Consider the following 25,251-nt stretch of genomic DNA (forward strand, 5'->3'; position numbering starts at 1 on the left):
ATTCATCTTTTTCTCCCATAGAAGTCATTCTGGTGACAATTCTTTTAATTAGTAAAATACCTATAAAGCTCTAAAACTGTCAGCATGGGACACTTTCTTCCTCAAGAGCATCATTATTTGAGAAACTGCACTCAGTATTTCTAAGGGGATCAAAGTCAAATCCTGCCCGACTCCCTCTCAGGACCACTTTTCAAGAGAGGTTTTACTCTCTATTCTTGCCTATGAATCAGTTCCCACAGAAGGAGGAGTCTTGGGACATTTCTACAGACTGATTTGGCTTAGCAATGTCATTTGATTTCCATCTGAAAGATTGTTATACAGATTCAAATATATGTCATTATAATATTAACGGGGTCTAAAGTACATGCCTCTTGTCTTCAATTGGTGGTCTTATTTATGAATGATTCAAATATAAATTTAGGTTGTTGCAGTTTTGCTTTATACTCAATCACAAAGCACTTTTTACATAAAGGAAAATCACAGTATGTGTTCCATGGTCCTGGTTATTTTTTCAAAATTTCATTTCTAATAAGCTAATATTCATTCATCTATTTAATGCTTTTATTTGCAGGAGGCTGTAAAGTAAATGAATATGTTTATCTGATCTATTTGCAGTGCCTGATGATGTGTTTGCCCAAAATTACATATGGAAAGGGTCTTACAATTTCAAAGGAAGGAAGCAGCCTATGACTTTGACAGTGACCAGTTTCAATGCTTCCACCGGCAGAGTCAATGCAACACTCAGCAACAGCAACATGGAACTCCTGCTCTCAGGTACCACATCAACCGGCATAACTCATGCTTCCATCTCTACCATATTGCCATTGCTTTTATGATTGATTTGCATTTGATAATCTTCAGGATTTATTTAAAAACAAAACTTTCTTGTTTGTTTGGAGGTTGATGTTGGAATATTACTATGCCAGTATAACATTCTACAATACCCTCAAGAATATATATGTAGATATATGTATAGTTTGGAGGTCCATACCTGGCAGTTCTCAGACATTACCTTCGTTCTACATTTAGGAATTACTCCTGGCAGTGCACAGGGGACCATATGGGATGCCTGGGATTGAACCTGGGTTGGCCACATACAAGGCAAGACCTCTCCCAACTGTACTGTCACTCCAGCCCCTACTCAAGAATATTTTTGTGTAGTTTGATGGAGACATCATGAATTAGAGCAGACTTTTAAATTTGAAGACAATGAAATCATTTTCTATTTTCATAATGGTAAAGGGAGCAGATCTGTGATTTATATTCTATTGTGCATTTACTGAAATTGCTTCTAGTGTTTATGTGGGAACCAAAATACAACTTTTCATGAGACTCAGGACATCCCTGTTTGGCTTTCTCTTTTACTGTGTAAGTAGAGATTTATTTTTCCTCCATGTAGTATACACTTTCCTCATTATCTCTGGTGTTCTAGTTTCTCTATATTTCAGATCTGTCAAATACCATCCTTTCAACAATCCTGATAACCTTATCAAATTAGCCTTCTCATTACAATGACAGTCAGGCAGTTTTACCTGTGGATTTTTTTTTCACCAGTGGAAATGTATTATGTCATGTTATCTCCTACCATGTAATTTGTCTAGACAACAATATAAGCACTAAGAGGGCAGCTCTTTGCTTTTGAATTCATTACTAAATCTCAGGGTAAGGAAATACCCGGAAGAAGGAAATGGACCTCAATGAATAATGTCAAATTAGTATATATGAAATGATATCATTTAAAGTTAGTATTAGTATTTATGCAATGGAATATTAAAATTCATGGGAACATTTTACATAATTGTCAATAATAAAAATCATTTGTGATAAGGGTCAAAAAGAAGCACTATAGGTAAAGTGCTTGCTTTGCAAATGGACAATTTGGAACTGATCCCCAGTATCATATATGATGTCTTGATTTCTGCTAGAAATGATCCCTAAGTCTAGAGATGGGGTAAACCCTGAGCACTACTGGCTGTGGCCCCCAAATAAATAAAAATAATTAAAATAATTTGTTGTAAAATTAGTAAAAAATAGTGTTATACATATGATGCATTTTTGAATTATCAAACATCATTTTGTATTTGTGAATGAACCTGAATAAATATAGAAGTATAAAGGTTTGTAGGCACATTATCTAATATGAATGGAAAGAATCTTTATGAACCAAAGAAATCCATTAAAATTGTTACAACTGTTTTCCACATGGTGATTCAATAAAAAAAAAAGTTTAAAAAAATTGTTACAACTGTTGTAATTTGACTTGCATTTTTTTTTCTTTTAATGAAATACAGGACAGAAATAGTTTTGTGGTTTGAAACTGGTCTTGCACATAGCCTATCTGGCTTAAGTTTCTGGATACCACAGATTTAATCATGCTGAGTCACACCAGGAGTGGTTCCTGGGCACAGAGACAAAAGTAAATCATGAACACTGCCAGAAATGGTCAAGTAAAAACAAACAATTAAATAAACAAACAAACAAAAAATTGTGTTTACTGTAATCAAGAAAAATTCTAAACCCAGTTTCTATTTTTTCATGGAATAATAGGTTAATTTGATTTCTTAATTTTAATTAAATATCTGTCACCCCATTGTTCATCAATTTGCTTGAGTGGGCACCAGTAAGGTCTCCATTGTGATACTTGCTACTGGTTTTGGCATATCGAGTTTGCCAGGCTCTACTGTAAGGGCAGGATATTCTCGGTAGCTTGCCGGGCTCTCCAAGAGGGACGGAGGAATCGAAGCCAGGTTGGCCACGTGCAAGGCAAATGCCCTAACTGCTGTGCTATTGCTCCAGTCCAATTAAATAATTGATTAAATTATTGTCACTAACTTCATATATAAGGGCTGGAGCGATAGCACAGCAGTTGGGCTTCCGCCTTTCACTCGGCCAATCCGTGTTCGATTCCTCCTCCCCTCTCGGGTGCCCAGCAAGCTACTGAGAGTATGGAGCCTGCACGGCAGAGCCTGGCAAGCTACCCGTGCATATTGGATATGCAAAAACAGTAACAATAAGTCTCTCAATGAGAGGTATTACTGGTGCCCACTCGAACAAATTGATGAGCAACGGGATGACAGTGACAGTGACAGTGAACTTCATATATATAAATTGTAATATTTTCACAATATTATTTTTATTAATTTGTCTTTTTAAAATTAATTTTGTTTAATTTTATTTGAATTTTTCTGTTTTATTTTGTTAGTTTTGGGATTTAACCCCCTCCTCCCAAATTTTCATTCTTAAGCTTTTGTATTTAAATTTTATGTTTATTTTTCTTTTTTATTTTAATGTAGGCAAAAGCCACAACTGTATAAGGTTCTAGAGTTGAAATTGATTATATAACAGCTCCAATATTAAAAATACTCTTTTTATGAAAAATGTTTTATGTGAAACATAAAACATTAAAAGAGTATTAAACATAAAAAGAGTATTAAAAATACTCTTTTTATGAAAAATGTTTTATGTGAAAATTGTTATATCACATCAAGGAGTTTCTGAGTCATTATTTAATGACTCAGAAATTTACTAAGTTGTTTGCTGCTAATTGAGGCTTCTGTGTTATTGTTTTTGATTGTTGAGTTGAGTTGGCTCCTATGTTACTTTCCTATCTAATTTGATGTGCTTCCTACTGGAATTTCAATATTAACAAGTTAGGCAGTGTCACACAGCCACATTTGTGGTCAAACTGTCGAGAGACTTCAGGATCTATGGTCTGGGCCAATGAGTTCACATGGAAGTGGCTGTGAGAGCTTTATGTGGCTTTGGGGGCTTCCAGAAGCCCCAGATGATGAGGTGAGGTTGGAGGTGTGAAGGGAAGGCCGTCTGTCATACTCTAATAAGACCCCATAATTCTCAGCCTGAGCACTGGTATACCTGGAATTATTAGCAGTTTGACATCCCTACAGAGAATATTAGTGAAGCAGTGAAGTTGAGACCTTGGCGTTGACAGCAGCAGTGGGGTGTGGGTGCTATTGATGGGTCTTTAATAGGCAGATGCTATGCCTGCCTGCCTCCTCAGGAGGTTCCAGAATTTTTAACCACGGCGACTGCAATGTACATGAATTTTTGCTGTTTTAGTGCATCTCCAAAAGATTTAGTCATGAATCTGTGGAGCATGACCTGTGGTGATTCAGCATGGTGGGACATGTATACCTTTATTAATACTTTATTAATTTTAATATAGTTTCCCAGAACATTCTTTTTTTTTATTTTATTATTTTTTCTTTTTTTTTTCAGAACATTCTTAAGATACTTTATTATGTAAGTGAAAATTTAGGTGAATGAGGAAGTGAAATTTCAACTCTGTGTGTGTTTGTGTGTGTGTGTGTGTGTGTGTGTGTGTGTGTCTGTGTGTTCTTTATTTCACTCCATTCTGGCATTGCCTGGACTTCTATTAACTTAAAACAAAAAGTCCTTCAATTTTGAAACCTAGTTCAATGTACTTTCTCTTTATAAGGATTTCCTTATCATAACAGTATTCAATGCTTCCTCTCTATATCTCTCCTGGACATCTGATTTATATACCCTACACTCCCAAAAATGCACTTAAGCATCCTGTCTGAAGTTGGGCTAACATGCAGTCATCTGTCTGGCATCTATGGAATTGGTGCTCAATATATATTAAAGGAAATAATAGAGTATTAACACTTGATTCCTTCCCTGAAAATTTTAGAATCTGGGAGAAGAAAGTATTTGTTTGCCATGTCATGTCACTGTTGCTGTCACTGTCATCCTGTTGCTCATCAATTTGCTCGAGCAGAGACCAGTAACATCTCCATTGTGAGACTTGTTCTTACTGTTTTTGGCATATTGAATACGCCATGGGTAGCTTGCCAGGCACTGCTGTGCAGGCGAGATATTCTTGGTAGCTTGCTGGGCTCTTCGAGAGGGGTGGAGGAATCGAACCCTGGTCAGCCACATGCAAGGCAAATGCCTACCCATTGTGCTATCGCTCCAATCCTTGCCATGTCATACACAATTTTTATTAAAAATAATAATACATAATTTCTAAATTTTTTATTGGTGAATCACTGTGAGGTACAGTTACAAACTTATGATTTTTCGTGTTTGCATTTCAGTCATACACTGATCATTTACCCATCCCTCCACCACTGCCCATTCTCCCCCACCAGTGTTCCCTGTATCCCTCCCACCACCCCCACCCCATCCCCCACCATTCCACCAGTCAGCATACATGCTTGAAAGTTACCTATATAGCCAAATAAAAAAATAAAAATTAACAAAATTAAAAATATATAATAATACCTAATTTTTATGGAATAGATACATTCAACTCCATAGTTATGACTTAAGGTGAGAAATTTAGTCAGAGAGAGATCAATATGAATTGCAAGGTTTGTAATAAATGTCATGGGTGATCTGATCATCAACTTTGGCTACTTTTCTATCATAGGTATTCCATGATATATATCAAGAGATATAGATAATAAACTAATGTGTAAGTGTTTAGAACATTAGCAGACTAAAGTGCCCTAATATTTTACAGGGGTGTATAAAAGCCAGGAAGCTCGCCTAATGCTTCACATCTATCTTATCAAAGTACCAGCGCAGGCTGCTGTGAAAAAACTGAAAGAGGAAAATTGGGCCATGGATGGCTTTGTAAGTATGGTTCTTTATGTCTGACACTATTTTCAATGACAAATTATGTGTGTGGATTTTTGTTCAAAGTCAAGAAAACATTATTTTATAAATTCTTTCAGCTAATATGAACATGCATATCTTTATTTAGGCATATTTATGCATTATATATTTTGTCATATATTTGTTAAGATAATAGCAAAAATAATTTATTATATATATAAATAATAATAACTTATTATTATTTAGTAAGTTATTCGAAGATAAAGGAATTTACAGAAATAAGAATCTTAAGTATAAAACCCAGAATTGCTAGTAATATAGCTTACTTTGATAATGTTTGTGGGGAGAGTTTTTCACCAGTTTCATCACACTGTATGTTTCTGCAATATTATTTTAGTGAAATTCAGATTTAATTCAGTCTTGGTATAACACTGCTACTTACAGTATTTGGAAATTATTAATACAGTATATCAGGAACTTTAAGTAAACTGAATGCATAGAAATTTAAATTTTAGTCATTTTTGGAAGCTGAGTGTGAAAGGAAGTTATGAGAATGGCTTTGGGATGGGATGTTCTTGCCAAATCCTCACCATAGATGCCCTATGTCATTTTCGGGTATGAAAATTGAGTGTCTAAGATAAAAGTAGAAACCAAGTACTATGTTCATATGCATTCTAGTTTCTTGCAAAATAATAACAAAAACAACAAAACCATGAAAACACTGACCATATCATCTCAAAATAAGCATCTTTCTTGGGCCAAAGAAATAGTATAGGGGTTATGACACTCTCCTTACATGTGTCGAGGCAATGTTCAATCCCTTGCACCATATATAGTCCATCAAGTCCCATCAGGAAGTGATCCCTAGCAAAGCATCAGGGGTAATTCCTGAACAAAGCTTGATTAAACCAGCTAAACAAACAAACAAACAAACCATCAAAATGGCCTCATTACAGTGAAGACCTAAAAGAAGATATATCAGTAAGTAGGTTTTAATTTTAATTGCTAAAGGGATTAATGTCCATTCCATCTCCCTATCTGCACCTTTATGCATTGAGTAGTGAAGTCATATATATAAGACACTTATTAATTGGGATATTTCACCTAGGAAACAAAGTGAATTCATTCATTACAATATTAGAATTTGGCTATTTTTTTTAAAAGGAGTTCATCTTCAGAAAGTCATTCACAGAGAATGTTGTCTAAAAATAAAGAGATAAATTATTAGCTCTAAAACGTCAGACTTCCATGGTAATTTGGTATGATATTTTGCTGTGAAAGGTGAGGATTTGAGTTGTTTTTTCTTTAACAACTCTAACAATAACATAAATACAGGTAGCTAGCTGATACTACTTTCAACAAATTCATTAAAAACATATATGCCTTGAAATTCATCAAGTCCTATCTGAGAAATCAGCTGGTACAATACTTATACTGTTAACATGGATTCAATGTACATGAGAATTACAAATCACTGCCATCATCACTATCATCCCGTTGTTCGTTGAAGTACTTGAGCGGGCACCAGTAATGTCTCCATTTATCCCAGCCCTGTGATTTTAGCAGCCTCTCCTTACTCGGCTTTCCCAGCGATTGGAAGCTCTTTCAGGGTCAGGGGAATGAGATCTGTTATTGTTACTGTTTTTGGCATATCAATATACCACGGGAGCTTGCCAGCCTCTGCCGTGTAGGCGGGGTACTCTTGGTAGTTTGCCAAGTTCTCCAAAAAGTATATATATATATATATATATATATATATATATATATATATATTTCCCTTTATGACAATGGTTCAGGAATATGTTTACTCATGCGTGAGGCTCGGCTCAAGCATGTGGGAAGCAGCCTGGAGCGTGGTGGCGGTTGGCTAGTGAGGTCAGCTGCCAGAGCTGGGTCCCTTATGGCTGGGAGAGTTTTTACCCGCACCCACTCTGGGGCTCCCAGAGTGGAAACAGGCTGGCCTGCAGTCTGGTGGCATGGCCATGGAGGCCTCATTTTATGCCCCCTTCTGGGAGAAGCCCCTGTAGTTCTGGAGGGTGGCCCATGAGGATATTATCTGGCATTAGCAGGCGGTGGTTTATGGGTGTGACCCCTGGGTCACCGGAGATTAGGGAAAGCAGAGAGAGGATCTCTGCTTCCTGGTCCCATTGAGCCCAAAGTCCAAGATCACAAAATTCTGCATTACCTGGGTTCCGAGAGACTTTGCTCATGCATAAGGCTGGGCCCAAGCGTGTGGAAAGCGGCCTGGAGCATGGCGACAGTTGGGTAGTGGAGGTTATTTGTAATGAGAATTACAAATAATAATCAACATTTATAGATTTAGACAAAACCCCCAAATATCTGGGGCCAACAAATTTTTAGTTTTATCTGTTGCATCTGCATTATTTGTAAGGACTCTATTTAAGACTAGAATGTAAGCTTAAGACCATCACAGTGTTTCTTTGGGGTACACGGTGGAGAGACAAGGCTACCCAGACATTTTCTATTTTTGAAAGTAACTCTGATAGGCAAAATTTAAGTATGCCTCTCCACTTAAAAAAAATCTATTGAATCTATTCAGACACAATTTTAGGTACCCTATAGTTCACTCATTTAAACCACTCAATGGTATTGGTATTTATATATAGTCATATAACTACAACCTTAGTTGTTTTCAGAATAACTTCATACCTATAAACTATCACTTCACTTCACCATTGATAGTTTTCATTTTCATTCCTCATTTTCACCCAGCCCTAAGTAACCTCTAACTTTCTAGTTTTATAAATGTTTCTGTTCTAGACTTTCATATTAATAGAATTGTTTACTATGTTCACTAAATTTTTTTACTTAGTTTAGTGTGAAGCGTGCCTCGTAAGGACCAGACTTAGAACCGACCAGTTACCATTTCCACTAACGGGCCATTGAACAAAGCAAATGATAGGATTAAATCCAATTCAAAGGCATAGGAAGCTTCCACCTCTCCCCGTAAAGTTGATAAGACAAATAAGAAGTCACTACATATTAAAAATTAATCTAGTCTATTAAAGGACAGTACAGTTGTATTTTACTTTACACTGACATTTTCTTCATTGTTTCATCATTTTCATGTCTTTGTGACAGATGGTTTCTTAGTCCAAGTTAGGGCTATGTATTTCACATCACTCTGAAAAGGTAACTTTTTAAAAACCAATATCAAAATTATTTAAAAGTGAAATTTCTATTTTTCTAAAACAAAATAATAACAACTATGCCAACACTCTCGTTTTATAGGAATAAGATCTGGGGAAGGACTGCGCTGTAGTACACAGACTGACCCTGAATATTTAATAAGATTGAGAAAATATAGTGGTGGGCAACGTTTAGGTTTAATCAAACTTATAAACATTTTTAGGTTTCTGCTGAGCCTGATGGAGCTACATATGTATTTCAAGGATTTATTCAAGGCAAAGATTATGGGCAATTTGGGCTACAAAGACTGGGTAATGTATTCTGTTGCATTTTCATGTATTTTCTTTATTACTTCACACATTCTAAGAAAATACTGTGAATTCTGAACATCAAAAACACTGCCTACTTTTTGAATTTTTGCATTGTCAGGAGTATGCATGGAGATGTTTGATAGCCTTTTAAATTACCACATTCTTCAAAATGTTGGTTTCCGATCTGCCAACTCTCTACGATGTTTGGGTTTTCGTCATTTTTCTAATAAACATGACAAACTGTCTTGCCCTTAAGCAAGAAAAAAGCAGAACAAGTGATAGAGATATAAAAGATAAGATTAAACTGTAAATTATTTTATCTCATAAGACCTGTAATATTTTTCTTTGGTTGAATATTGTTGTAATTTTCTTACTCCTTCAAAATGTGGTAGCGTTTCCAGAAAACACACAGGGATTGGAGAAGGAAGATAACTCGGCATAAGGCCCTTCCGGGGGGGATTTTGTTTGTCATATCAATTCACTTTTTGTGGTGGTAGTCACAGAATTTGTCATCTGTGTGTCCAATTCTTTTAAAATGTGTGTAAATATTTAATGGTCTTCTCACATGTATTTATTAATGTAACTTTTGGTATATAATTTTACAAAGGAGCACTGAGTCTCATTATTTTATTGTGATATCGAAGCAAAGAGTAACTGTCGGCTCAAAAAGCTATTTGATATGTATCCTAAAAAATTTCATTACCTTGGATGTTGGCATAAATATGAGTCACTGGAAAAATAAAGTATAGAATAAAGTACTAACTTTTTAAAACCTGGGTGAAGGTATAGCTTAGTTGAATATAACTCTTAAAAAGGGAAATTAGCTTCTTCTAAATGAACAATAATAATATGGTGCCATTTCAGTTAATGTCTTATCTAAAATTGTGTTAGTTTTAGAAACAGGATAAAACATTCATTAACACAGTACATTAACACAGTCGAGTAATTGAATGCAAGATGTTTTCACATAATATTCCCAAAAGCATCTCAAACACTACATGTCTAAAGCAGAACCTATAAAAAAAGCTAATTCTTTCTGGAAAAGGACTGTTCATTATTTCCTTTTTTTTCTCCACAAGTCCCTGTGCCAAATATTGACAAACCTGAGTTGTCTTATTTTCTAAGTTATGCGAATGTCATGGCATTCAGCCCCAGCCACACACTTCTGATCCTATCCCTTCTTCCCCTTACCTCAGCACAATTTCTGATATTTTCAACCTCAAAATGATTGCCTCGCAATCATTTCATGATATCCTATGTGCTCTGGTTGACATCCTGGTTTTCTTTCTTCTATTTTTTTTTTTTAATCTGGGATTTTGCTATTTACCTTCCTGCATTCCTGATTTGAGTCTGGACTTTCTCAAATTCATACCACTAGTGAATTTAGACCACTAGTATCAATCATGCATCTTATCAGTGGGCATTCTATTTCAGCCAGTTTATTTCAGTTGTCCTTTACTAGATATGGGTAACCTAAACCAGTCTGAGCCCTTTACAGTAATCTGCATGTCTTTTCAGAGTCTAGCCATAATTTATTGTTGCCTTTGATCCCTCTTGAATATCCATTTCACGTAGATATGCCTAATGCTTGTCACAATTCATAAATGTCACTTACTATCCAGTTGCTAGGTTTGCAATGGTTTTGCCACCTCCTACATTTACTTTTCTACCAATTTTTCAAGGTCAAAATCATATAGATATTCCAAGAATTCTTAGCTATCTTATTATTATGGAATTACTTCCTCCCATTCTAACTCACAATGACCAATAGAATTGCTTTCTGTATAAATTATCTGTGTATGTTCTTTAAGTCTTCCCTCAGTTGTATGAACTCTTTAGTTTAGTCATTCTGATTTTTATTCTGTATATATCCCAGCGGGGAAAAATTACATTATGGGCATTGTGAGAAGCATGTGGACATGAGTCAGAAGAATTTAATGCATCAGTTTTGTTTACTATATGTATATTTCCAAATACATGTTCCAAAAGAGAAGTACAATAACTTGCTTATTTATATATTTCAATTATAGTACAAAAGTTACTTTTTCTACTTATAATTTGTTTTTTATTTTGTAGGACTGAATATGTCAGAAGGTTCAAATTCTTTAAATCAGCCTCATGGTACAAATAGTAGTTCTGTGGCCATTGCTATTCTTGTGCCTTTTTTTGCACTTATATTTGCAGGATTCGGATTTTATCTTTATAAACAAAGGTAAGTTTGTTGATCTCAACAAAAGTTATTTTTCAGTTCTAACTTTCATATTCTTTGTATTACTCTGATTTAAATTCAAATGTTGTTTGGGGGGTTGTTGAAATCTTTTTTTGCCATCTATTACCACAGTTGTTGAAAACCTCATTTCCCATGACTAACTCTCCATCATTCTCACATATACTACAGAAATTGCTCTATTAAGTTGTACACATTCAAAATAACCCTTCCTCTCATTGCCTGTCAGTTTCTTGCTACAGAACTAATTGTGCAAGTTACTTTCCATTATCCATAATGAGACTTTAGAGATACCAAATCTAGGTTAAGGTTGAAATTGAAAAGGTGATGTCAGCCGTCAGATTTATTTAGAGAGCTAGGCAGAAACTGTGCCCAAACCTCTTGGTTCACGTGACAATACTAACCAGTTTTATCCAGGCAGCTACAGGAAAAAATGCTCTAAATATCTGATTCATTTGCTACTGCCTTTGGAAAATTGTACATTTGATATGTTGTATTTGGGATAGATAGAGTATATGACTACATATATTATTAGTAGGTTCTTATTAATTGTAAGATTGTGGTTAGGGACTGACTGTGCTTGGCTTTTATTCTCCAATATTTGGACCAGTCTTTAATCAAAAGAATAAACATGGGTAATCAAATAATTAAATAAAATTAGCCTATTTTTTCCAAGAATTGATATTTTAATTATAGAGGTCCTATATCATCTGTTCAATAGCTGATAGACTGTTGTTTTGCTGTAACTGTTAGATAATTAAGTAACATAAGCAAGAATAAAATTATCCATAATTGCTTCTCATTATAGTAACCATTTTCCTTTACATAAAACCAATATGTATTACTCAATATTGTTCCTTATTATGTATATTTATCAATTATATTTTACATTATGAACTTTATGAAGGTAATGACTTTTGCATGCATGTTAAAAATTAGTGATCTGAAACCTTGAGACAACACTTAGGGCACTCATCTTGTATGTGGCCAGCTCAGGTTCTATCTTTGGTATCTTTGGCACCCCATAAAGTCCCAAAATTCTACCAGAAATGATCTCTGAGTGAAGAGCCAGGAGTAAGTCCTGAGCACCATGAGTGTAACTCAATAAAACAAATGAAAAAAAAATCATCAACCTAGTAGGGTTATTTCTGTCATGTAGTAGATGCTCAGTAAGTGTATGATGAAGTAATGTGAAGAAATTTTATCATTACAGCTAATTTATACTATGTATATAAATTCATGACATGTTTTCATAGTGATATTAAGCTATGCACATAATTGTGTTTGATTAGTAATATATATGCATATATAAATGTATAGGTAAATAATAAATCAGGAAATGTGACTAGCAGTGATTTAACCGTACTTTGCTTTTTCTGATGAATATTAACACGAAGCTAATTAATGTTTTCATCAACAGGACTGCACCCAAAACACAGTATACCGGATGTTCTGTTCATGAAAATAACAATGGCCAAGCAGCTTTTGAAAACCCCATGTACGACACCAACGCAAAGTCAGTTGAAGGAAAGGCAGTGCGTTTTGATCCCAACTTGAACACTGTCTGCACAATGGTATAACACGGCAACCCTTTGCCTTCTTCAGACGCTTGGAAATTGACACAAAAAACAGTGCACACATTCAGTTCACTGCTAAACAATTTAAAGCACACTTTTCAGGACTTGCTGGGTCACCTTTTCCTGAGGAATGATAGAGAAGAGTGTTTTTTTCATAAACTGGACTCTAATTCTTCTTCATGTTTGCCATGGAGAGTTTTACAGAAAATTGGCTGCACTCTGAGAGTGCTTCCTCACAGTTTATTTGCTTTTTTTAAAAAGGAGATTATTCTAAAACATAAACTTATTTGCATATATTGGAGGAGCATCCACTATCAGTATTTCTGTGCTTTATAAACTATATTAGAGGGACTGGGTTAAAAAAAAAGATATAGGGTAGAAATTAAGAGATATACTTACAAGAGTCAATAGATCACTGAATTCTCTTTAACCACCATGAGCTACATCATGCCCATAGGTCTGTATTTCACACCACTCTATCAGCTACATATATTTTTTTATGGAGTCATTGTTTTTCTCGTTTTGGTTATTTAATATTGGGTCATGACCTCCAATGTCTTTGAGCTCATTTATGCCACTGAACAGATGAAAATTTCCACTCTGATTTGACTCTCTCTGGATTTTGTCCTTCAGTATCATACTGTTTTGCAAATGGCAAGATCATCGTGCTAGCCTCTCAATTTCCCAATCATGTTGTAAACAATATAATTTGGTAAACCCCAAAGTAATGTTTCACCTCTTGCTTTCATATATTTTGTTATGCAGAGACCACTTTTGCTGGCAAAACCGATCTGTGTTAACAATGATTTTGTAATTATTTGAGACACCAAAACTTGACATATTTTGACTAAGCTATACAACGTTTTTGAGAACCCAAAGTCTATGTACCTGTTATATTTACTTAATGATGTATCTATTCTCCTTTTGTTTGATCCTTCAGATTTTATTGAGCAGTATTTTGCATTTTTATCTAACAGTGGCTCGTTAGATAAATTTACTTTGGATCAATGGCTAAACTATTTATAATCTTTAAAAACAATTGAAAATTTGTTTTCTAAAGTTGTAGAGTTACCAAATTTTCATATATAAAAAACGTTCTACACTCGGATTCTTAAGAAGTAGATTTCAGATACAAGAGGTGTGATGACAAGTTCTTGGTGGCTCATTTATAACGGTATCACAATAATGCCAGCATTTTGATTTCACAGGTCATTGTCTTCCTTTTTACAGCATGTTTGACTTCTTTGAATAAATCATGTACCCAGTGTGAACTCTATGTTCCTGTCCCTTTCAAACATGGATAACTCTGTGAACGGTCTCCAGTTTTGTTTTGTTTTTAATGTGTGTACCATGAGACAGAGTGCCTAAGAGAAATCATTGCACCTGGAACAAGTGTTGCTTGGATCTATCTCTGCCACATTTAGTGATTTTTCTTGTAAACCACCTTGGAGATACACTGTTTTGGAAATTCATCTAATTTTCTCAACATTGTACTCTACTGACAGGATGCTGTTTTAAATTTTATGCCATCAGTTATTTATTCTTGTTTATTCAAATGACTGCAATAACAATGATTCCTTCATTAATGTTAAGGTTAATACATTTAAGATCTTGTTTAAACAATGTTTCTTCTGCAACTGGCTACTCCTCTTATATTAATGCATACACTTTTGTAAAGAAGTATATTTTTATGGAAAAAAAACTTTGTAAAAGTATGATGTAAATTTTCAGTGCAATGTAAACAAAATAAAAATGGATAATTGCTTTTGTAAAATGTGTATTCTTTTCAAAATTGTCAGCGGTTACTGGATAGTAAAATGAGCAAACCACATTTATTGGATATTTTAAAGTTGCAAAACTCTATATAATATACACATAGTTGACAACATAATAACTAGATATAGGTTTTAAATCTTTATTTCCTGTAATTCCCAAAGAGTGACTTTTCTTGAAATAAATAAATTCCCAATAAAATAATAATATCATAGAAACCTCATTTTCAAATATTCTTTAAATGTTAATATTTTAATAATACAATATAAATAAAGGTATATCAAATTATTTTTATTTTAAATTAATATTTTAAACTTTCCACTTTTAATAAGTATCTATGTGTAATAATTTTATTAATTTGTAAATTATTTATGGTATATATGTTCTATAGATTTTTTCATGATGGTATTACATTTGTACAATTGTACATCAACTAAACATTTTGAATAGTGATATTGAACTATTAATTACAAATGCCGCTCATAACAGGACAAAACATAAAGTTACCAATCTTTAATAGAATTCAGTTACAAGTAATTAGAGTTAAATTTTATTAGAAAACACTTCTTTTCACAAAATATCTTTATGCTTCAGAGCTTCAAACTCCATATACGATTTTTGTATATTATATTTTCATTATAAACAAATGCTTCTTGGGATAATTGTGTCTTCATTAGGTTTGTTGCCTATAAATATCACATTTTACTAATGACTAATCTTACATATTTTACCTCCATCTTTATTTTTTTTCTCATACTTTCAAATTTTCTCTTCTGATTTCTATGGATATTTTTTTCCTTTTAGTATACAAGTTTTACAATTAAATATTTAAATATTTTCCATCTTCTATTTCATGCTCTGGAATTCCTAACTTGCTCAAAATTTAAGAACAATTTTAGTGCAAGTAATTTTTCTTTTCGTATTTTCTCTGCTTCCTTGGCATATAATTGTCAAACTTATAAAGATCTAAAGTATGCAGGATGAGGACTTGATCAATGCACATTTTATTGTTTAGGACAATGGGATCTACTCTCACTTTAGAAAGTAATTTGACCTACTCTCATTCTGTTCCATTCCTGGACCACAAGGTTGATTCTCTGAACAACTTCAAAAATGGCCCTTCACAAATAAGGAGTAGTCACTAAGTACCACTAGGTGTGGTCCAACACCACACCACACAAAGAAAAGTAATTTCACAGTTTTATTGTATTTCTCTAAGATCTAAAAACACTAGGATGTCTTGATATTGGAGCATGACGATAGTGATTGTGAAAACATGAATAGTCACAATGGATTCATCTGTCTTTTATGTTTCAAATGAGTAAAAAAGGGCTGACATGAATTAAAGAAAAATAAGTAACTATAATACTGTGTTAATTTTTATTGGAATATTCATTTCCTATCAAAGTATTAATCTAAGAATATTAATTTAAAAGACATAAAAGTGAAATAAACTTCTGTAGAAAAGGAAAAATTTCATTATGTCATTAAGAACTAATTTAGAATGAATAGTTTGAGTTACCTAAAAGAAATTATTGACATTATTTTCTTTTTTATGATAACTTTGGAGGTAATATAATATTGATGTGGGGGCATGTGCATGTCAAAAATATTAGAAATATATTACTTTCATAATGTTCATGACTTTGACATTCTAAAGTAACATAAGAGCAAGTTTAAAGTTACTTAGAAGTTCAAATGGTTCCTAGATATTAGATTTCATTCTTTAGTACATAAACAGTAGTCTTAATGAAAACCTGTCTAATAACTTTCTCAACATTTAATAAGTTCCCATGTGTGATAACTTTATTAGCCTTGAGAAATAAGTATATTCTTTATACTTATCTCACTCCTATTCATAGCTATAAACTAAGCAGCAAAATACAAACCAGTAATTCTGTTTAAACTCTCATAAAATCCAAACCTTAATACCAATGAAAATAGAAATAAACATATATTCTGTGTGTGACCACTCTCATATGTAAATGTAGAAAAAATATAAAATCTACACATTATGATATTTTTAAGACCTACCTCTAGCAAGTATTTTTCTTCCACCATACTCTTAAATTAAGATTTTTACATCTCTTTAAATACGTTGTGGAATGAAATTGGAGAATATTATATAATAAGACTATAATTCTAATAAGCCAGTTATTATATCATTACAGAACAAATCAGTACATGAATCCTGAATCCTTTGTATCATTTAAAAATCTGGATTTTTCTAGTCTGTGGAACCTTTTTAAAGTTTTTTTTAAAATGTAGAAAATAGAAAGGAAAAGGAAATCATAATAAAATTGTTACAATTATTTGAATATATCTGACATATATATTCAAAAAACGAATAAACTGATATATAGATAGATTTATTGATAGATAACTAATTCATAACCTGGTATCATGTACTGTTTGAAATTTCAGTTTACCACTTTTTATGAGAGACACATATTAGGTCCTGGTTTTGCTCAGCAAAACAAATCCAAAGTTGGTTTTCACTTTTACAACCTTAAGCAAACAGCAAATATAGAATTCAATATTTCTTTTGCAGCACCTGTTCCAGAACCAGCATACGCCATGCGGTGATGGGATTGGCAATGCAAGACCATTTCTTGGTAACACCTTTATCTAGACTGCATATTTATTAGATCACTTTTGCTTTTATTACATATTAGTGTTACTTTAGTTTTCATGTATTGTTTGGTAAGAATTAATAGTTCATTTGGGTGTGATAGAAATATTCAAAATATTTAATGGTAGTTCCTGCCATTTAGGTTTGTGAAAGGTTTCATAGGAATCCCCCCATTTTTATATAGTAGAGGAGTCAGGGCTATGGAAATGCATGCAAACCCGAGAGAAATGCTTTGTTTTTTATAAAAGAGTATAACTGAGGCATAGACAGATGAAAGAGACATGGGGCTAGATATATGAAATGATGAGAAATTTCTGTGCTCACTTCTGTGTGTACACTTTCCTTGAATTTCCACCTGCTCAACTGTCTTGTAGCTTTCTGAATTTCATTCACTTGGGAGCTTTAGGAAAAGCCACATTGTGTAGGCAAGATTGACTAAATCACTGCCATTGGCAATTGAAGTCAATCCATGGATTCTTTGTTGGGAGGTTTGGGGCCTGGAAGAGAAGTTCCAACATTCTAATCACATGACTTGTTCTTATTAATGAGACAGGAAGCCTTTATTACTCTCAAGTTTGAAATTCCCAGTAAGTTGGAAGCTGAGTTGTAGGAAACTGTGGATAAAGATCAAGTATATGTGAAAAGAATATTAAAGAATATTTCAATTATCTGAGTTCCCCAAAATAGATTTCTTATAAATAATATCAGAGTATCATAAGCAATAGTTTTAAATAGCCATCATATTTAACGCAACATAAAATACTGACTACTTCTCTAGAGAAAACCAAGGGGTTTTTGTGCATCTTTTTAAACTAAGATATATAGATAAGCTATAATCAAAGTATAATTATTTTTCTATACAAATTTATAAATGCTTTGAATTTATTTCTGCATACTATATTAAGAATCATGCCTCAACAATGAAACTTACAAGGATTTTTTGATGGTACATAGACAAATACATGGTTTACTGTCTTTAACTACTGGCAATGAAAGAAGCCAGAACAGAAAATGCAGAGCTTAATTTAGGTTTTGATTACCAAGTGAGTAACTTTGATTTGTCGATTGAAAAAGCATTACTTATATTTTAGTCTAGTAATCAAGGAATATAAAATTTATCTGGATTATTTGACATTGATGATATTTAGAATATGACAAAGTTAACTTGATAATTGCATATTGAATATTGAGCAGGTAAATTCAATATGATGAAAACAGTTATTGAAACAATAATATGTTCATAATTTCAATGGGTAATGTATGTTTTCTACTTACCTGTATATGTTTCCTAGGAATATTTAATAGTTGAAACTTTGTTTATGAAATAATACATAGAGATTACTGAGAGTAAAACCAACTATTTCAAGAGAAATCAATTAAATATGGTAAAGTTTATATTTAAAATTATACTCTGTTTAATGGACCAAGATCTCCAAGGCTGCTCAGATCAGGACTGGACCTCTTCCACCCAGATTCCCCATTTTCTAGTAGCCAAATGGTCACACCCAGAAACTGCCCCCTGGCGCCATGTAATCCCATCAATGTCCAACATCTAGAGACTATAAAACCAAGCTCCTGGAAGAGAGTCTCTTGCCCCAGTGTCTGGCTGTCTTCACCAGGGCCCCTCAGTGGGGATGGGTTGTGTTTCCATCCCCACCCCAAGCAGTCTCGACAGTTGAAGACCTCCAGAACCCAACCACACTCATGCTCAAGGCCACTCTCCATATGTTTGGATGAGCCTCACGCATAAAGGAACTGGCAGAGGAACCTAGGTGTGCAGGACCCAGGGCCAAGATCTCCAAGGCTGCTCAGATTGGGACTATGGGCTCTCCCACCCATATGCCCCATTTTCCAGTAGCTAGGTGGTCACACCCAGAAACTGCCTCTGATACTGTGTAATCCCTTCAATGACCAAACTTCAAAGACTATAAAAACCAAGCTCCTGGAATCTAATAGCCTAGTTTTCCCTCTTGGAGAACTTGACAAGCTATTGAGAGTCTGTTGCCTACACAGGAGATCCTGGCAAGCTCCGCATGGCGTGTTCATATCCCAAATACAGTAAAAAATGCATACATACCTCTCAGAGAGCCCCGAAAGCTACTGAGAGTATCCCGCCTGCACGTCAGAGCCTGGAAAGCTACCTATGACTTATTGGATATGCCAAAAACAGTAACGATAGGTCTCGTTCCCCTGATGCTTAAAGAGCCTCCAAATGTTGGGAAAGAGGAGTAAGGGAGGCTGCTAGAATATCAGGGCTGAGTGTAATAGAAACGTTACTGGTGCCTGCTCGAGTAAATCAACAAACAGGTTGAAAGTGATACAGTGATTTAATGAGCTGGAGTGATAGTGCAGCAGGTAGAGCGTTTGCCTTGCACATGGCCAACCCAGGTTCGATTCCTCCATCCCTCTCTGAGAGCCCAGCAATCTACCGAGAATATCAAACCCGCATGGCTGAGCCTGGCAAGCTACCCGTGGCATATTCGATAAGCCAAAAACAGTAACAACAAGTATCATAATGGAGACATTATTGGTGCCCACTCGAGCAAATCGATGAGCATCGGGATGTCAGTGATTTAATAAGGAAAAAGATACATTATTTTTTTCTGTTTAATATTGCTACCAAATAGATTATCCAAAAGAAATAAGATATGTGGCATGGATTATCAAATCATATATTATTTGCATGCATTGAAAAGTTTATTACCAATGTGTAAGCAAGATAAATATGCACTGATCTGGGATTATATTAGGAATTACTGTACATTTATAAAGATCATGTCCAAAACGTAATGACAAGGAGTTTTTAAATGTCAAAAACAAAATTTGTTTCTCTTTGTCTCTCTCAGTTGCTTTTCCTCTGTTTTTTCCTTTTAAATAGAATTTTATAGCAAAACATAAAGCATCTTGTAAGTAGGATTCATATATGATAATCATAATATGAATGTTTATAATGTTTTATTTTATTCCCTCCCAGAGTTCTTATATGTTAGTCTAGTTATTAACATAACAGTTTTAAAGTTTGAGTTTTGAAAAATAGTAAACATTTGCTTTGACAAAAAGGCCTAGAAATTGTTGTTGAAGTTCCTGAGTCAAGAAATTCATATAAATGTCAACATTGAAAATAGATCCCAAGAACTAAAATTATCTCTACTCTCAAAAAATTCCTTGCAAAGTTAATAAAAGAAAAAATTAATACTCTATTGAATAATTTTCTTTCCAGAGAGTCTCTTGCCCGTACTGTCTTCCCTGAGGCCCCTCAGAGAGGATGGGCTCCAGCTTCCCTCCCTGCCCCATGCAAAGCTCCTGGCAGCCAAAGACCACCGGAACTTAGCCACAGCCATGCTCAAGGCCCCTCTTCACATGTTCAGACAAGCTTCACGCATTAAGGTACTGGCAGAGGAACCCAGGTGTGTGTAATCCCGTCAACTGCCAACATCCAGAGACTTAAAAGCAAGCTCCCAGAAAAGAGCGATGCAGAGTCTCTTGCCCACACACCTGGCTGTTTCCCTGAGGCCCCTCGGAGGGGATGGGCTCCCACTTCCCTCCCCACCCCGAACAGAGCTCCTGGTGGTGGCGGAAGACCACCGGAACCTAGCCACAGCCATGCTCGAGGCCCCTCTCCACACGTTTGGACAAGCCTCAAGCATGAAGGTACCGGCAGGGGAACCCAGGTGTGTGTAATCCCATCAACGGCCAATATTCAGAGACAAAAGCAAGCTCCCAGAAGCGATATCTCAAAACCTACTTCTCCCTCTGGGAGAAACTAGCAAGCGACTGAGAGTTTCTGGCCCACATGGGACAGCCTCTAAAGCTTCCCATGGTGTATTCATATGCCAAAGCCAGTAGCAAGCTGGATCTCATTCCCCTGACCCTGAAAGAGCCTCCAATGTGGCATCATTGGGAAGCCAAGTAGAGAGAGGCTTCTAAAATCTCAGGGATAGGACGAATGGAGAGCTTACTGAGCCTGCTCGAGAAATTGACGATCAATGGGATTGTGATTTGTGATTCGTGATTGAATAATCTTTTTAGGTCTATTAAATAATAGGTGACTAAATGAAATACTACATTTTCTATTTCATGGTGATGTTTGTATTGTATTAAAATGCTCTGAACAAGAATATCTAACTAACAAGTATTAATTTTTACTTTGGAAGTCAAACTTTCCAAAAATGCAAAGATTAAAAGACTTTGATCTTGTACTTTCATGTTTATTCTACATAGTTAAAAAGTAGTTCAGCAAATAACAGTAACAGATGTTTTACTTCCTAAACATTACTAAATGTTAAAAACCTTCAAAATTTCCTCACCAAAAGTTGAGTTTCTATATTCCTTTGAGCATATGAAACTAAGAAATTGTTTTCCCATATTATGATTAGACCATCCAGTCTAGTTGTCATATATTATTTTTTCTGTTACTAAAATATATTAAAAGTACTTTTACTTTGAAGACTGCTATGCAACTAAATTTGAGGCATCTTATTAAGTGAGACTTTAGAATATTAGAACTTTTAAAAAACAAAGACACTATTGTTTTCCCAGCAACTTAAACATTGGTTTCTTTATTTTAAATACATTTTCCTGTTTATTTGTCCTTTTACTCCTACGCACAATTTACCATGGTTAAAAGTATATGGTATAAGCAAAAGGTTGGAGAAAAAAGTCTCAAAACTTTTTGGAACCAGAATTTTATCTATGTTTTTAGTAACAGTCTCTATCAATACACATTGGCTAAAATTGCTATTTAACTTTTGACTCTTAAGATTTCACTGCCATTATGCAGTTTAATAAGTTTTATAAAAATTTTTTAGAGAAAAATGACTAATGTTGCATATAATAATAATGAAATGTAGAAAATTAATGTTGGCAGAATTACTGGAGTAATTAGAAAAATGCATTATTTTATTAAATTACTTAATATGTTTTAAAAATTAATGACAATGTCAGTAATGTTTTTTCTATAGTAGTGGTTTTAAAAGTGTGAATCTCTTCCAAGATGGGTGACATGTCAGAAAACAATGGAATATAGCAGATTGTATGACTCCCCCAATCACAGTCATAAACTCACGTTATTGTACCTCCTGCTAATCACAGCTACATGAAAATACACACTAGCAAACATATATGTGCCAACACCATATTAAGTTTCTGAGTCACTATCTATCTCATGAGATATGCCCATTTTTGTATCTTGTTATATGTTTTGATTCTAGTTCATTTTTTCTGCCATGCAATAACACAGGATACTGTGAAAGAAACCTCTAAAACATACTTAAGATTTTTTAAAAACTAAAATGCTATGTTTATTAAATAATGTAATTTTTAGTCACTGAAAAATTTGGGGTCTTTTGCCTCTAAACAGTATTTTTCTTTTTTTTTTAATTTAATTTTATTTTCATAAAGTTGTTCACTTCAAACAAGTTGTTTAAAGTTGTTCATATATTTGTAAAATAATTCATTACATTTAGTATTCAAACACCAATCCCAACACGGTGTACCTTCCCACCACTATAAGAGGAAAGTGCGTGGAGACCATTGTATTCCATCCTGGAGCTATTTAAGCCATTATATAAGAGATTACAACCATATATGTTATACCTAAAAAAAAAAATTGCACTACTTTTGGTACATCAGTGGGCTAGAGTATGAGAGGTCGTGCAGCTGTGTATGGGCTGCACACTCCAGGAATTCTGAAATTCAGAATATGATTATAGAACAGATTCACTCATGGGTAAGGCTGATGTTGCTCTCCTCTTGTTGTTGATGAGATTATATGGCACCAGGAGCAGTTTGTGGGTGTGACTGCCAAGCTACTGGAAAACTGGGGAGCTGGGGGTAGGAGGTCCAGTCCCGCTCTGAGCTTGAGAGCTCAGTCACCATTCCACATACCTGGGTTTTTCCTCCAGATTCTCTTTCCTGGATTAAGCTCCTCCAAGCCTCTGCAGAGTGGCCTTGAACATGGCTGTGTAAACCTTAATTTTTATCACAGACCATGTGAGTTTTTAAGTACAGGATACCTAACATTATGAATGGTGAGGTGCATATAGTCAGAGCAATAATGATTGCATTTCTATTTTTAATGTAATTATAAGTTTCAAATATTTTTAATAAATGATTCAGAAAAATAGTCATGTTTATCCCTGTGCCCGTTCTCATTAGTTCCATAAACCTCAGTCCTATTATTTGTAGTTACTCTCACAGAAACAGACTTATGTAGAGGTCAATGATTCCTCTCCTGCTTTTAATATAGGTGAATTGTCTTTATATATTCTGTATCTCCTTTTTTTCATTCAATATATTGACAATATTAAAGAAAAATATTTTCAACCACATGCATATAAACCACAACTTTTATAAATAAAGTCCAACAATGGGAATTTACATTGACATTATCTTCTCAAATTATATATAATGCTGATATAAATAACTACATTTTTTAGTTTTCGCATTTATACAAATTTGTTTCAATAGATCTGTGGGTTAGCTTCTTGAAACTGTAAGAACTACATCGAAGGGTTAAAATGCATTTGCTATTTTTGTAGGATTTGGAATAGTTTTGATATTTACTTTATGTGCCCACAAGTAATGAGTAACATCAATAGTTCTTCCACAGCTTTGAATGTAACTGTTCCTTGTTCATTTTCAAAAGAAAATATTAAGCACTTCTTTCTTTAATTTTTGACAGCTCATATTTTATGTATTACCAAGCATCTGTTTTATCATTTCCCACATCATGTTCCACGGATTTTAGTAATCTATTGTAATACTAAATTGATTTTTTAATAAAAACCCCATTACTAAAAATAGTATAGAAAACTTAGAAGAGAACAGATGTGCCCTAGAAATTCTCAGAACATTCATCACATTTGTTAATGAACATTGAAGATAGAATAGAAATTAAATCCAAAAATACTTCCCCATTGAGCACTTAATAACATTTATTCATTGATAGTGTTGCTTATTTCTTTTTTTCTCAAGAACTGGAGAGAATAGATCTATACCACCTCTGGCAGGTTGGGAAGATACATAAAACTCTAAAAGGGTCTATTCCTATATTTTTCTAGATGTGAACTTTTATTTAACCAACCAATTCACCCAAATGATTTACCTTGATGAACAAATCTTGTTGAATACCTACAACTTCTAAGAGGAATCAATATTTTGTAACTTAAAAAAGATCGCTTGACCAAATCTGATATTTGTATAATGAAAATGTTATTCATAGTGTAAAGATTTAATCATTGTAGGTCAAAAAAGTGTACACGAGGAGCAAAAGTATCTTAGAAGTAATAAAGAGTATGTGCAACACTAAATTTCAATAAATCAATACCAGCAATCTTTTAGAGACTGTAAAATTATTTTCCAAATCTACTCCATGAATAGGATAATTGAGGGCACGGGGGACAAGCCCTAGTGCCCAGGGCTTACTGGCTCTGTGCACTGGGTTTAGGCTCAAAGTTTATTTTATTTCACAAGAAAGCTTTGTAAGAGAAACTGTACATAAATATATTGTCTTTTTGCATCCCTTTCTTATTAGCTAGATGTCCTTTTTTTACCTACCCATATTAGTTTCCAGTATCTTCCAATGAAACTTATCTTGGTAATCCTTAATTACTTTATAATAGTTCTGATCTATAGTAATAACTGACATATTGATGTTGTTATGTACTCTTGTGTCAAATAAGAGATATGATCTTTTGGAGGAGCTTTGCTAAGACCAACTCTAATTTATCTCGGTGGCTCAACAAATTGAGGCTGAGAACAACTGAGGTAGAAAGAAAACATTATTAATTACTTTATAGAAAGGAAGCTATTAGGTGAATGTCTATTAAGTAAATATCAGTTGTATTTAATATTTTGCTGTATTCCTGTAATTTATAGATTTAAATCTATCTAAAAATGATTAACATAAATAAATGCTAAATAAGCTTTGTTGGATAAAGTTGACCCTATTTTTTTCTCCTGAATTAAAGACTGATTGTA

At 34.1% G+C, this 25,251-nt stretch overlaps 1 protein-coding gene across 2 annotated transcripts in view; it reads left to right on the forward strand.

The window, feature by feature from the left end:
• Positions 1-14,634, forward strand: part of CSMD3 (CUB and Sushi multiple domains 3) — a 1,180,343-nt gene extending 1,165,709 nt beyond the window's left edge. For both annotated transcript variants that reach the window (XM_004607658.2, XM_055125482.1), the window contains 5 exons: positions 616-774; positions 5,507-5,619; positions 8,975-9,062; positions 11,139-11,274; positions 12,710-14,634. In XM_004607658.2, the coding sequence (XP_004607715.2) occupies positions 616-774; positions 5,507-5,619; positions 8,975-9,062; positions 11,139-11,274; positions 12,710-12,869 (656 nt within the window). In that variant the 3' untranslated portion in view covers positions 12,870-14,634. The remainder of the gene's footprint in view (positions 1-615; positions 775-5,506; positions 5,620-8,974; positions 9,063-11,138; positions 11,275-12,709) is intronic.
• The last annotated feature ends 10,617 nt before the right edge of the window (positions 14,635-25,251 follow it).

The sequence above is a fragment of the Sorex araneus genome, chromosome 2, assembly GCF_027595985.1.
Source record: "Sorex araneus isolate mSorAra2 chromosome 2, mSorAra2.pri, whole genome shotgun sequence".
Classification (NCBI taxonomy): Eukaryota; Metazoa; Chordata; class Mammalia; order Eulipotyphla; family Soricidae; genus Sorex; species Sorex araneus.